Source organism: Triturus cristatus, chromosome 3_2 (assembly GCF_964204655.1).
Source record: "Triturus cristatus chromosome 3_2, aTriCri1.1, whole genome shotgun sequence".
NCBI classification, from domain to species: Eukaryota; Metazoa; Chordata; class Amphibia; order Caudata; family Salamandridae; genus Triturus; species Triturus cristatus.
This window is the reverse complement of record NC_140584.1, coordinates 744,357,416-744,371,069: the sequence shown is the minus strand read 5'-3', so window position 1 is coordinate 744,371,069 and position 13,654 is coordinate 744,357,416. Positions and strand designations below refer to the sequence as shown.

Genomic DNA, 13,654 nt, shown 5'->3' with positions numbered 1-13,654 from the left:
TCCCAGCAAAGCTTATGAAGGCCTAAAGCAACATTGAACATGAATAGCCTAAACAATTTGAGTAATCTGGGGGCCGGCCTGTGTGCGCAAAAGCTCAAGCTAGATGACAAAGTAAGAATTCAAGATGGCATGAGGACAAAGCCAATAGCAAGAACTTCATAATACTTCCCAATGTACAACAAAATGCACATTTGTGCACCTCTACCTATAGCACTGAGCACGTCATCTCCCAATGTACAACATAATGCACATTTGAGACCCACTGTTCATAACACTGCACTTCGAGACCAAGAAGTACATTCCACACGACTCTCTCTCTCTCTCTCTCTCTCTCTCATGCTTTCAAATACACATCCCACATGTTCTGTTTCTGGCAAGGCTGTCCTACTCTCTGAAAGCTCTGACTCTAAAACTACAAAGAGATACGAAAGAAATCTTCAAAGAAACGTGCACATGCAGGACATTCAAGCCAGGATAAAGTAAAACACCAAACGTCAATTAAAACAATTGTAGTCAAATGTCATCACGTGGTTTCAATATATAGGAGTGCTTCTAGCACTACATTCCACCTCATGACATTTGACTATCATAACATACATAGCAAAAACCAACTTCTTAAGTGAAACATGAATGTAAAATGAAGCACACATTAAAACAGTGACATTATAAGAGCATGTAACATATTACTTCATCTAAAATATCTCATGCATATCTGATAACGTATTACATAATCTAAAATAGATCATGTATATCTGATAATAACTCAGCTACAGGAATAAATGTATGACGAATACACAAAATGAATGCACAAATAAAATCAAACATGTTAACTCATTGATGCTCCTAGTGTTATAAACGGCTAACTCTGGAACTTCTACTATTGAAGCATCCAATCATATATTTTGCTTAAAAATAAAGGAATCTCAAATCTTCTTCTACAAACTCCACAGCTTCTCCTGTAACTCTCTGGATTGAATGAAAAATATCCTTCTGTGGGAAAGGTACACAGCCTTCTTGCTATAATTAAAATTATCTTGTTGATTCAACCAAAGGATGTTGGCAACGGTGTCAGCCAGAGCTACCTACGTGGTCACTTCAGGGTTGGGGCGTCCCACATCCTTACGGCCCCACTCAGGCAAAGGCACCCACACACAGGACAGGGATATCAGGTACATGTCGCAGTATGATCTAAAAAAAAAATCATCACTCTTGTTGCAAAAAACATTTTTCAAAAAAGCATACGTTCTCCTTTTTCTGTTTTGGGTCTGATGGCAAAGTTTTATCTTTTCTGTTTGCATGGTTTGCATGGTTCTCTGCTGGTTCTGGGGAATTATCTGAGAACTCTAAATTCTTGGTAGTGGAGTCAAACTTGCCTTCCCTTTGATCAGTTAGTGCAGTCCCCTTCCTGACTATCTCTCCATACACTGCTGAATAAGTACACCCTTGATTATTTGGCATGAGCTCAAGGCAATCCATCTGTCCTATCTGTGCTGGTAAATTCCGTTCTCCAACTGGCCCTTCACCATCTGTGGGACTGGTCTGTGCTGTGCATACAACAAATAGAACTCACAATTCTAAGTAAGTCTAGGGGAATATGCATCCCTTCATTCTCTGCCCACCTGTTAGTAGTGTCTTTCTCTCCTACGTGCTCGCACTTAGTCATGCCCACCAAATTAGAATCGTGCGTCTCCACCTCTGCCTCCAAGAATATAGCCTTTTCCTCTGCAAGGGAATTAGAGGTTCTCTCTAGTAAATGTATGGAACAATGAGCGTCTACATGATGCACAGAAGCTGTGCTTTCCAGTAACATTTCTCAAATCTCTTGCCACAACTCCTTTTTGCACGTCACCTGGGAATCCTGTGTCTCAGGCACCTCAAACACCACCCCTGGATTTTCTATTGGGATCTGCACCAACTGTTCATGCAAAACTGCAGTTTCTACCTGTATGTACCGCTTGATCACATTTGCTTCTTGTGCATTACCTGTTCTGTATAACTCAGGGGAATTCTTCATCAGCCATTGTATTCGAGAAAGTTCGAAATTAATCTGCCCAGTGTCTGTCAGCGTGCAAAAACACAAAAGCACCTGTATCTGCCCAGTGTCTGTCAGAGCACAATTCAAAAGCAACTGTGTCTGCCCTGTGTCTGTCAAAGTGCATTGAAACACTAGCAACTATTTTTCAAAGGAAATAAAACATTATCCACCATTTGAATGTTTTAATCCAAAAGCCCAAGAGCACCCTCTTCGTTTCTTGTTTTTCCCACATACTCCAAGTGGCACACTGCCCCTGAACTGTCATATGTAACTCAATGTCTCCTTTCTGTATTGGCCTCACTTCTGAAGCACATTGTATAGCCTCTTTTGCAGATTCAAAAGCACATTGCAGTTTCTCTCCCCACTTAGAGTCATGTTTAAAAATAGAATTTTTCATCATTTCTAATTTCAGAAAGCAAGGTTTGTCACTCACTGACGAGCCTGAATTGTAACTGCAACCAACAATCAGTAATTCTAACAGGCTGATTTGTTTATCTTCTCTTCGTCACAGTCAAAGCTGAGTGCATGTAACTGTGCTACATTTTCTCGATTCAACATGACTTCAGAAGCTTCTAATTCAAACAAACGTGCAAGGCATGCTATCATATCGTGCTCCGGTATTTGCTGAAATCTATCCAAAATACATTAATTTCTGGTTCAGGAAAGTCCTCCAAAGAATTAATTAAAACTCCTGTGAGCATTGTAAATTAACCTGCAGCTCGCCTCAAACCACATTCTTCATCAGCGACTCACTCTGGCTATCTAAACAGTCTGGTAATATAAACTGTGTCATGCCCCATGTTTCTTGAGCTGCTTGGCACATTTGCAACTCTTTTTTCAATGATTTATTTTCAAACTGTAACAGGTCTGAATTTTGTTCAACTTCAATTAACCGCTTCTGTATTTCATTAAGTTCTTTTTCTGACTGCCCACATTTTTCATACATGCTGTGCAATGCATTCAAAATGACACCAGTTCTCCCCTCTGAAATACCAAGTCGTTTCCCCCTTGAAAAGAAAGATCCTGGAAACCTTTAAGTATCTGTGCTTGCCTCTCATCTGTTAAACATGCATTAGAGGCACCTTCCCACCGCAATAACTTAGTTGGCATCTGGTATTCTGCAAATGAAAACATTAACATTATAGACAACAATTTCCCCTTATTATTTTTAAATCAGATCTTCGTATCCTGCAGAGTGACGCCAAAATATATTGTTTCGTCATGTTTGAGCCTCCGTGTGGGAGGGCGGTATTTTCTATTATCTGGGAGTGCGAAGCAATACAAGCGGCCAGATGCTCTGCCACATATTCTACTTATGCCCTGGGTGTGATAGTTTAGGTGGCCCCACAGGTCCCCTTTCGGGTACAAGGCTTTACAGCAGACGTTGAGGGGTGGTATATCCTGGTACATGGTATGTTCAATGGGTTAGAGGTTTGCCCCCGGAATTTCTATGCCCTGAATGTGGACGATGGTGGGTTTCATTTGGAACTGGAAGAAAAACTGCTCCCATATGTAGGAATTGCCTCTATTATGAGCTGTAGACTTTAATTGTGTGCTTTATGGTTCTTTGGATAGACATCCCCAAGGGTTGCATATTAAACCTCACATGACTTATTCACTGCGTACAGAAATGGACCGTTTGCGCTGTGTTGACGTGTGGCGAGCGATGTACCCTGGAGTACCTGTTATACCCTGGTGGCCACTGTGCTGCAGACATGCGCCCTGGGTTGTTTCCTATCATACCATGCCCCTGTGCTGTTGGGAGTGTGGGTGGAGACTGATCAAGAGTCCCTCTGTGGCGTCTCCGACCAGAAATGCTTAGAGATACCCTGTTCTGGGAGAAACTACGGGAGGTGATTGCTGGGTATTTCAAGACTAGTTGGCTATCCGCCTCAAATAACGGACTGGAGGGGGGTGAGTTCAATGTGATGATAGGTAGTGAGTGGCTGTGCAGAGTGACAGCGCAAGATGGCGGCTCAAGAGAGACCTCACCGATGCAGAGAAGGTATTGGCAGACCTACAGGGACAGGAACCCCCATTAGTTGGACATCATATGACCCTATTGTGTGTGCAACGTTGGATGGGTGATATTTGGGACAGACTAGATTGCCTGACCTGTCTAACTGTGTGGTATAATTTTGAAACCGCCTCCCCCTTTCTAAAATGTGGCGAGTGGCCCTCAGCAAAATGGTTCCACTCCAGTGCGGTCTCTATGTCCTTCAGAACTCCCTTTTCTGCATTCCACGTACTACCTTCAATATTTTGGATAGTCTCTTGGTTTCTCTGGTGTGGGCTGGTGGACGCAGTAGGGTGAAGCTGGATGTACTGAAATTAGACTTTGAGTCTGGAAGCCTGGGTCTTCCAGACCTGCGCCTCTATTATTTTGCATGGTTATTGCAATATGCAGTGCAGTGGTGTACTGAGGGTCCCAATACTGAGAAAGCCTTGTTGGCAAAATGGGGCCACCAGGTTGACCTCAAGAGATATTTATTGACGGGTATGCAGGTCCCTCCTGATTACCCATTTATAGTTTGCCAGGTCGCAGGGGTTTGGGAACGGGCAGTTTCTTTGGATTTCTGTAGGGCCCCGAATGCTCGGCAGTTCCCTTACAGTTTTTACGCGGTTCTCGTCAGATACAAGACGTGGGGATCTATATTTTAATGGTGCTTTCCTCTCATTCGAAGATGCGAGGGAATGTTATCGACTATCATCTGGTCCGTTCCCTCAATATGCGAAAGTCTCCAGCACCACCTGCGAGCTGTGGGTGACTTTTCCGGATGAGCCGTACATACATTGAGGCTTGCTGCTAAACTCGGGCACCACTAGGGGCTCAATATTTCACATATATAAAGCTCTGAAGGCTGACTGCACAGTCGACGTAAAGAAAATCAGCGACAGATGGCTGGTAGACCTGCAGCTGCCTCTCACTGAGGGGGAGTGGCGCTGAGCATTCGCGCAGGTTTGTGAGGTTGCCTGCAACACCTGCTTCAAGCTCACGCAGTTTCACTATCTCAATCGCATCTATCTGACACCTCAGCGACTGCCACGCATCAATGCAGCGCACTGTTGGTGTGCTCTAGGTATGGCCAGAAACATGTGACGTTCCTTCAAATTACTTCAAGATAAAACTGCAAGATTATTGGACTGAAATACTAAGGAGTTTGCGGGACATTACGAGGATCCATATTGAGCCCTCGATTAAACACTGTACCACCCCACAAACTGGGTCGCGGATGCTCCATAAGTTTGCCCTGTTGGGGCTTATATTAGCAATTGCAATACACTGGACGCGTTCAGCCCCCTCCAACCACATAACTGGAGGGCAGACCTGAGTGAATGGGGAGTACCTGAGGAGCGACAGCTCCACCAGGTCTATACCGATGAGAATACGGAGTGTGACTTGGAGATTTGGGGGGACATGCTGGGCAAACTGATAATGGATGAATGCCAGGGAATGTGCTCCTCGGACTGTGAAATCCACTACATACCTGAAGTCCCATGAGGTTGAGTCCCCGAATGATTGAATGATATATAGTGGAGCCTGTAGGGGTTGGGGAGTGTGCGGAGAGGTGGGATCGCCTGTAGGGATTATGCAGGTGGGTGCACTTAAGCTCCCCAGGGGAGGTCTGGGGGTATTAACGTGAAATGAGATGGCTGTCCTGGGTTGCGGGGTCTAAGTGGCACTGGGCAAGTGATGCCCTTCAGCACACAGGGATGCCCCTCCACCTCCTGCCCTGCTTCTTTCCTCCCTCTCACTCTTATTACCCCCATACAGGGACACCTGTTGACCCTTTTTTGTAGACTCAAGGGCCCAATTCCTGTTTCTCTTTCATCCCGGTTAGCGCTGTGGACGTTCCCGGACCGCATCGTCTGCTGTCACCACTGTTGATGGTTTCTTTGTTTTCTCTTGGTGGTTCAATCTCAGACATAATGCACCGTGTATGGATATGAGACACTGTTATATTATGATAGTAGTGAGATGGGATCTTTGACTTGTAATATTGGTCCAAGAGCAGGATACTTATGCACTCTATTGTTGATTATGAGATGCTGCATGTTCTTTTCTACTGTGCAGTTAACATGTGCAATGGCATCTAATGTACCATACGGTTAAAATTCTTAATAAAAACAGGTTAAAAATATATATATATTTCAAAAAAGTGCACTATATGTTATTTCTAATGTTCCATATAAAATCTCATTTTATTTTTGTGGTTTACACTGAAATATAGGGTTCTATATGCTATGTTGGATCTCTTGCATTGTAAAAAGTTAATGTTGATTTTAGTTTTTGATCTTGCTTTTGCCAATGCATACATATGTTTAGTTCATATTAGTAATACTAATATTACCATCATTGATTTTGGAGGAACCTACAATCTGAAGTTTTACCAATAATTGTGTTTTTTGTAGGAGAGCTGATTTCCAGTCTGTCTCATACTAGAGCTGGAATACCTGATGCATTCACTACACTTGGGACCATAGAGTCCCTTACACGCCGTTTGTACTCAGACGATGAGGAGGTACTAAAATAAAGTTTGATTAAATAAACGGCATTATACCATTTTGAAATAACATTTTCAAATGTGCATAATTCACAATGTTGGATGGAAATTATATGTTTTGGTCAAAATATTGTGATAGCATGTATGGCTTTTTGGAAAAGCCAAATCTGTTTCATAAGGTTCCCTTAAGGTCTATTCTATCCACATTTTAGAAACTATTTTTAAGATAATCTTAAATTGTTCTACATGTTTTTCATAGGCCATATTTTGTAGCCTTAAATATTCATCACACTAAAACCCACATTTCCAGTGGTAATCCTAATTCAGATGAAAAAGGTGTTTGCACCTGAAACGGGGATTATTGTTGTTTATAAACTTTGCATGGACATGGCATTTTTTCCCCACACGGAAATCATCGAGTAAGACCTGGACAGTTGTGCCGAAAGAATGCAATGTCTGGATTATGCATTTTAGAATGAAGGAAAATTTTGTACTGGTTTATTATCTCCAATTACCCTAATATAAATTTCAATCCTGATCCCAAACTTTAACATAACCCCAACCTCAGCTTTAACCTGTTTATTTTATTTATCTTTCATGAAACATTCATTGCACAAACACCAAAAATTGTGGGCTATCAAAATGTTATCATTAAATCGATTGTAAAGTTTTTCCTGAAAAAAGGCTGGCGTTACTGTGTTTCTAGTGCTGGAATGGGAGAGGATTAAACTGAAATTTAATTGAGTAACAGCGCAAAGAGTTTCTCCACAGAAAAAAATATTTCACATGTGGAGAAAAATAAAAACATTTAATGCATTGTCTGCCTAACCAGATTAAATATAGAGAAGGAGTACTTTTATAAATCTACAATTTCTAGATTGACAAAACTACTTCATGGAATTTTGTGAATCTCATGAGTCAGAAATTGTCCTCAAACATGGGAGTAATCCTACATGCTCAAATATCTGTGAATGAGCCCATGAGGCATATATACCACTAGAATAGGAAACACATGATCGGTAGGACCAGGGTAAAAATCGGATATTTTTTTTTAATTCTATGGAAACGTTTAGAGTTCTGGTAAATGGTCTTTTAACTTATGATGCCTTGAGGTTTTTTCCTCTTAAAATTACTTTAACTCATAGTAAAAAAAACTGAATTTCCAAATAGACCGTTTCTTAAATCAGCATGTAATATTGAAAAACGAAGAATTTAATTTTAACATATTTTTATTGAAGTTTGTGATATACATGATAGTTAATTTAAAAATGATACAGAAAGCAGGACATATTGATATCAAGTAGCGTAAGCGTAATAGGCACAGTAAGAGTGCTAACAGCATAGGCCCAGTGGGTCAGTACAATCCCTAAACCAGCAACCGAGATGCGTGGTGACAGAAAAAAGGAAGAAGGGAAGGGAAAGAAAACATTCTACACCAAAATCAATACAGAACAGTCATAAGACACAACCACAAAGGCAGCGGATCAGCTTTCCCAACACTACTCAGAAGGGAGCAGCCACATACCCATAGGGGCTGCGGTTGCTCTAGGTAAAAAGATTTGCTGTAACATATGTCTTTAGGCCTCGCTCTAGAAGTTAACAGCGATGCATATGTTTCTGCCTGATCATTAAAGAAAGTGGCATCTTTCAACCAGTCTTGATGCTTAGAAAGGGAGCCCTTGAGCCAAGCCAGTGCTACATTATATTAAGCAATCACCACCAGCAAGGTTGCTAGTCTTCTAGGGCGAGGAACATCTACACCATAACATAGAAGCGTGGAGGGTGCACACAGGAATTGGGAGACAATAACATCCTCAGACCAGTAGGACTGTATAGGGGGCAAGCCTAGGTTAGGTGCAGAAAGTCTGCAGGATCTGTAGAGCTGTACGGGCACATCCAGGACCGAGCGGGATTGATTTAGTGCAGACGCTGTGGAGTATAATAGACCTGACTAATGAAATTAAAACTAATGAGTCTGTGACTAGCACTCCCATACACCCTCTGAGAGATGCTCTCCCCCTCTCTGGGGATGGACTCCCATCTCACCCTGGGGTCATTCACCGCCCCAGGGAGTAGCTCCTCTGTAATGCTTTACAGTCGGAAAACATATCCTCTAGTGGTGGTTGAAAGATACATTTGTGTAAGGGGTGAGGGAACTCGCTTGTTTGATGGGGAAATCCGGCCATTGTGCCATGGCTGTGTAGTGCAGTCGGAAGAAAGTGAATAAGTCATGCACGGTAAGATCGCCTAGAGCCCGAAACTGCTCTAGCGTAAGAAAGAAGCCATCCCAAAAGAGCTGTCCCAATGTGACAATGCCAAGGCCACGCAAAGTAGCACATACCGCTCCATTTAAGGTTGTAGGTAAGCATGGGTTATCAAAAACAGGCACAGCAGTGAAGTAAAGCGGATGCTACCCAGTGCTCAAAGCCAGCGACAACTTTGTTCAGTTTGTGCAGCTCCTAGTTTCGATTCCACTAATGGGTTGTGGAAGCGAGGTAGCTAGTGCTATGGCGAGAAGGCCCATCTCTAGCTGATCCCTCTCAATTAGGAGATATAGGGCCGTCCAACTCAGGCGACCAGTAAACTGAATGATGATGAGCCTGCAAGGTAGTACTGTTCAGGGTCAAGGAGAGCGAAGCTACACCGCTCATGAGCCATAGTGGGCTGGCGACAGAGATGCAGAGATAGTAGACTGAGTCACCTCTCCATGCCAGAGGAAAGTCCTGAGAGAGCGGTTGTGTGGCATACGTAAGGGGAAATATCTCAGATTTCTCTCAGCTAATCCACAGGCAAGCATAATTGCCAAAGTGGATAATGTCACCTATTATCAGGACTAGGTTGGATGCAGGGTCCTGACGAACAACAGAATGTCGTCAGCATAAAGGGACAAGAGATCATGCTTTTTGGGAAACCTCACCTCACCTTAGTGCAAGGTGAATAAATGTCTGGGACAAACACAAAAATCATTCTGGAAACTCTGCTGTGAGTGGAAAAGTACCTTAAGTAAATTGGGAAGCTGAAGGCGTTTGATGACTGGGACCATATTGGTATGTCCAGGGTGGAAGACTTGATTGTAGGAGGTGCCCGGATATCCTTTTCGTCCCGTCAAAAAGAATTTCAACTAAATTACACGCAACGCTATAAATATTTACAGCTGGCCTGGAGAGAAAAAAAACATTCAAACGGATCTCCCGGAGTATGCACCCCTAAAGGGTAGACTTTTGATGGGGGAACTAATGAAGAAAGCAGTCTCCTCCATATATAAAGCTGTTAAGAATAATAATAATATGCCCTACACCCTAAAGAAATTTAGACGTAAATGGGATAACAATCTGGGCGAATTGGATGATCTGGGCTGGCAAGCTGTGTTTATGTTCCCAAGACAGGTAGTGATTAAATCCAGGCTGAGAGTCATCCAGCTCAAAATCATTCACCAGATTTACTATGATAAAACTCAATTCTACAAAATAGGAAAAGCATCCTCACCAGAATGTCTGAGATATAGGGGAAAACGGGGAGACTTTTTTCACACGCTCTAGACATGCCCTGCTATACTCTCATTCTGGCAAAAAGTGCTCTAGAACTGAGTAAAGTATTAGGGATGACATTACCTGAAGACCCCAAATGTATACTTTTAGGCATACCCAATGACCTAGACCTCCCACAAACGAAATTATTACTCTGCAACTTGGGCTTAGTGACAGCAAAGAGGGATCTGGCCAAACACTGGTGGGCCCTCCGGACACCAGCTATGGCTAAATGGAAAGTAGGAATGGATCTAAACATGGTGGCAGAAAGAGTTACATATAAAAGCTGGAGCTGCCCGCGTAAGTTTTACAAAGCGTAGGGTAGCTGAATCAATTAATATGGACTGGTTATGCACAATGATGCTGATGATGTGCTCTTATTCCAAAACACCTTATTCATGTAACCTGAATTATCATGCCCATCACATCGTTAATGCTCCTCTGCTTTCTCTTCCATTGTTGTCATCGGGTTATTTGGAAACACCTGAAGTACTGATGCCCTTCTGCTTTGTTTACTTGTTTGTACTGGGCACCTGTTTGTACCGCTATTGTCATGACTTTCAAAACCAAATAAAAATATTAAAAATAAGAAACACTAATTAAGTGGTGAAAAACCTTGACAGGGCCTTCAAGTGACTGCAAATGACAAAAGGTTACTTATGGAGGTTAAAAATGATCATTTTCTCTACGAGATGCCTAAGTAAACCACTAACAGTGCAGTGTTTGTGTTCCTAGGTCCGTGTTGCCTGTGCAAATGCTCTTGGATATTTATCTTTTAACCGAACAGCACATCGCTATCTGTTGATGGAGTGCAGGCGTAAACCAGCAGTTTTCGACCTGCTAAGAAGCAATCTAAACGAAGACGCTCGAATCTCTACGGAATTTATAAAGGACTTTGAAAGGCAAAAGCAAGTGGGGTTACCATCTATAAGGTAATGCTGCAAAAATCAGCAATTGTGTGTTATTTCATTTATTGCTTCATCAACAAGGTCAAAAGTCAAAGAGAAAATCAGAAGTTGCCATCATATTGTACTTGTGATTCTCATATCCCCCTCAGTCGGTACAGTGTAGTGTAGATATCAGATTCTCATCTCTATCATCAAATTTAAAACAAGTTACAAATTTCTTCGCATTATATATGAACATATATGTACATATATTACCTACTATGGGTCACCAGTAGGTAGTTATAGTTAGGAACTAGTTTCTATCAAAAAGGTGATTTTCAGTTGCCTATATCTTTGGCGCCGGTTGATGAATCTTCATGAGATTTTCCCAAACAATTTGCCCGTTACTTCAACGGCTTTCTGGAGGAATGTTTCGGGGTAGTTTGTCTAGTGGGGGCCGAGAAGAAAGGGGAGTCCCAAACCGCTTTTTCCCCATGTTAATTCCCATTGGACCTTTGAACAAGCCTACAGCCTGAACTGCTGGATGGAATTACACCAAATTAGACAGAAAGCTAGCTTTTGGTCCACAGATCGTGCTTTTTGTGATTTGGTGTTAATCCATTTTGTAGTTTTAGAAATATTAAGGTAAATACCAATGCATATCCTCCACGGATCCAGCAGTCCCAATGTTGAAATCTGATTGGCTTGCAACACTTAAGCCAGGCAGTGGCAGCTCCTCCGCTAAGGCAGATGAGCATCGCCCCACTGCTCAAAAGGAAAATTCAAATGATAATAACATTTCGTTATTATCATTTTATTTTTCCTATTGCTGGCCAGAGCAGGGGGGGGGCCATCATGGGCCGACCAAACAGGTCATGCACACTTTGCATGTTCCTACGAGCCTGCATTTCACAGCCTTGTCAGGAACATGCACAGGCTCCCTGTTCCAGTCTGAACTCCGATCCACAATGCTCAGACCAATCACAACATTCCATTGCAGCGTTGTTTATTGGCTCAGGGGAGCCTTTCTGCTCGGGTGCTTCTTGCTGCTGCTGGACGGGACAGGGAGATGAAGAGAACAAGGACTGAGGAGAGCCAGCGGGCAACCATTAAAGGTAAGTCATTTATTAAAAATGACATTCCTCCCCCTGGCCTACTACCCCCATCCGTTAGCAGCAGCCACTGTAACCAGGAAGTGTTGGTAACCATCTTGGGACTTAACATGAGTGGAGTCCCATAAAAAATTTAAACAAATATAGAAAGGGGGCAGGGTAGGAATACCCTGACCTCCTAGGACTGGTCCCACAGGGGTCAATTGTGCCGCAAAGGCATAGGTGGATCCGCGTATATGCTGCAAAATTCTTTAGAATGAACCCCCGGGTGGGCCAAATCCCGGGGGTAATGCTTTCTATTTTGCCGGGGTGCCCACTTGGCACCCCTGCTCCTTGGGGACTGCCATCTCCCAGGTGCGCAAGAAAATATGGATGTGGAGGGGGCCTGCAAGGGCATCCCACACCCCCTGGCTTACAGCATTTGAATGCAGGGGGCTACATAGACCCCCAGGGTGTTGTTTAAATTTAGTTCAGGGGGCCGCACAGACCCCTCCTGCAGCTCCGGGGGCTGACACCGCCTTAGTACAATGGAATGCAGGGGGCGCACGGAGCCCCCGCACCTCCCAGAGGACCACCACCTCCCAGGGCAAAATCCAAGAAAGGAGGGAGGCCGCATTGCCAAACCTGGAACATAGCTGTTTGCTGTGGCTTGGCAGGAGTTTCACCGCTCCTGCCAAGCCATAGAAAATGCTCCCCTTCCAGCAAGCGAGAGCTCAGAAATGCTCTGACTTGCTGGAAGCGGAGCAGAATTGCTTTCAGACACAGGGATCTGCATGTTTAGCAGCTCCATATGTCTGAAAGCAATGCTGGCTCCTGCAGGAGGTGAGGAGACAGCAGGGACTGCTACGGCCTTCAGGCTGCCCCCAGTGGAGAGTGGGTGTCCTGGGCCAGGCTGCGGGGGATGGTGTCCCTGCGGCTGAATTTGGCCCAGGGAGGGGGGGGGTCGCACAGCCCCCTCTCTCATTTGTAATAGCCAGGCCCGGTGATGATATTCCCGGGGCTGAAATCGGCCCAGGTAGGGGGTCCGGGCAGCCCCTCTTCCCTATTACAAATAGGCCGGGCCGGGGAGATTGGGTTCCCAGCCCTGAAATAGGTCTTGGGAAGGGCGGCAACACAGCACCCTTCCCCTAATAAAAGAAAAAAAACAGAAAAAAATGTCTGGCCTGGGAATGTCCCTGAAGGCCCGTCCCCTTTCTCCAACACTCTGCAAACCATCTCCTTGTGCATTACTGGTTGGGGGATCAATTCCCCTTGGATGCTGAATGTCCTTGGGGGCCAACAACACCTCCTGTTACCTCTAGTAAGTCCTACACAGCAGGATTGCTGAGAGGTCGTCGGAGGCCCTGTCCTCTTTCTCCACAACTCTGCAAACCCATCTCCTTGCGTACTACTGGTTGGGGGATGAAGTCCCTGTGGCTGGTGAGGGTCCTTGGGGGCCAACTACCCCTTCTATTACCTCAAGTAAGTCCCACACAGCGGGATTGCTGAGAGGTTGTTGGAGGCACTGCCCCCTTTGTCCACCACTTTGCAAACACGCCTCCTGGCACACTACTGGCTGGGGGATGGAGTCCCCTTGTATGTCTCGGGT

At 44.1% G+C, this 13,654-nt stretch overlaps 1 protein-coding gene across 1 annotated transcript in view; it reads left to right on the top strand.

The window, feature by feature from the left end:
- Positions 1-13,654, top strand: part of ANKAR (ankyrin and armadillo repeat containing) — a 1,190,398-nt gene that overhangs the window by 1,039,319 nt on the left and 137,425 nt on the right. Inside the window, exons 26-27 of the mRNA XM_085646861.1 lie at positions 6,449-6,558; positions 10,803-10,999. Of these exons, the coding sequence (XP_085502987.1) occupies positions 6,449-6,558; positions 10,803-10,999 (307 nt within the window). The remainder of the gene's footprint in view (positions 1-6,448; positions 6,559-10,802; positions 11,000-13,654) is intronic.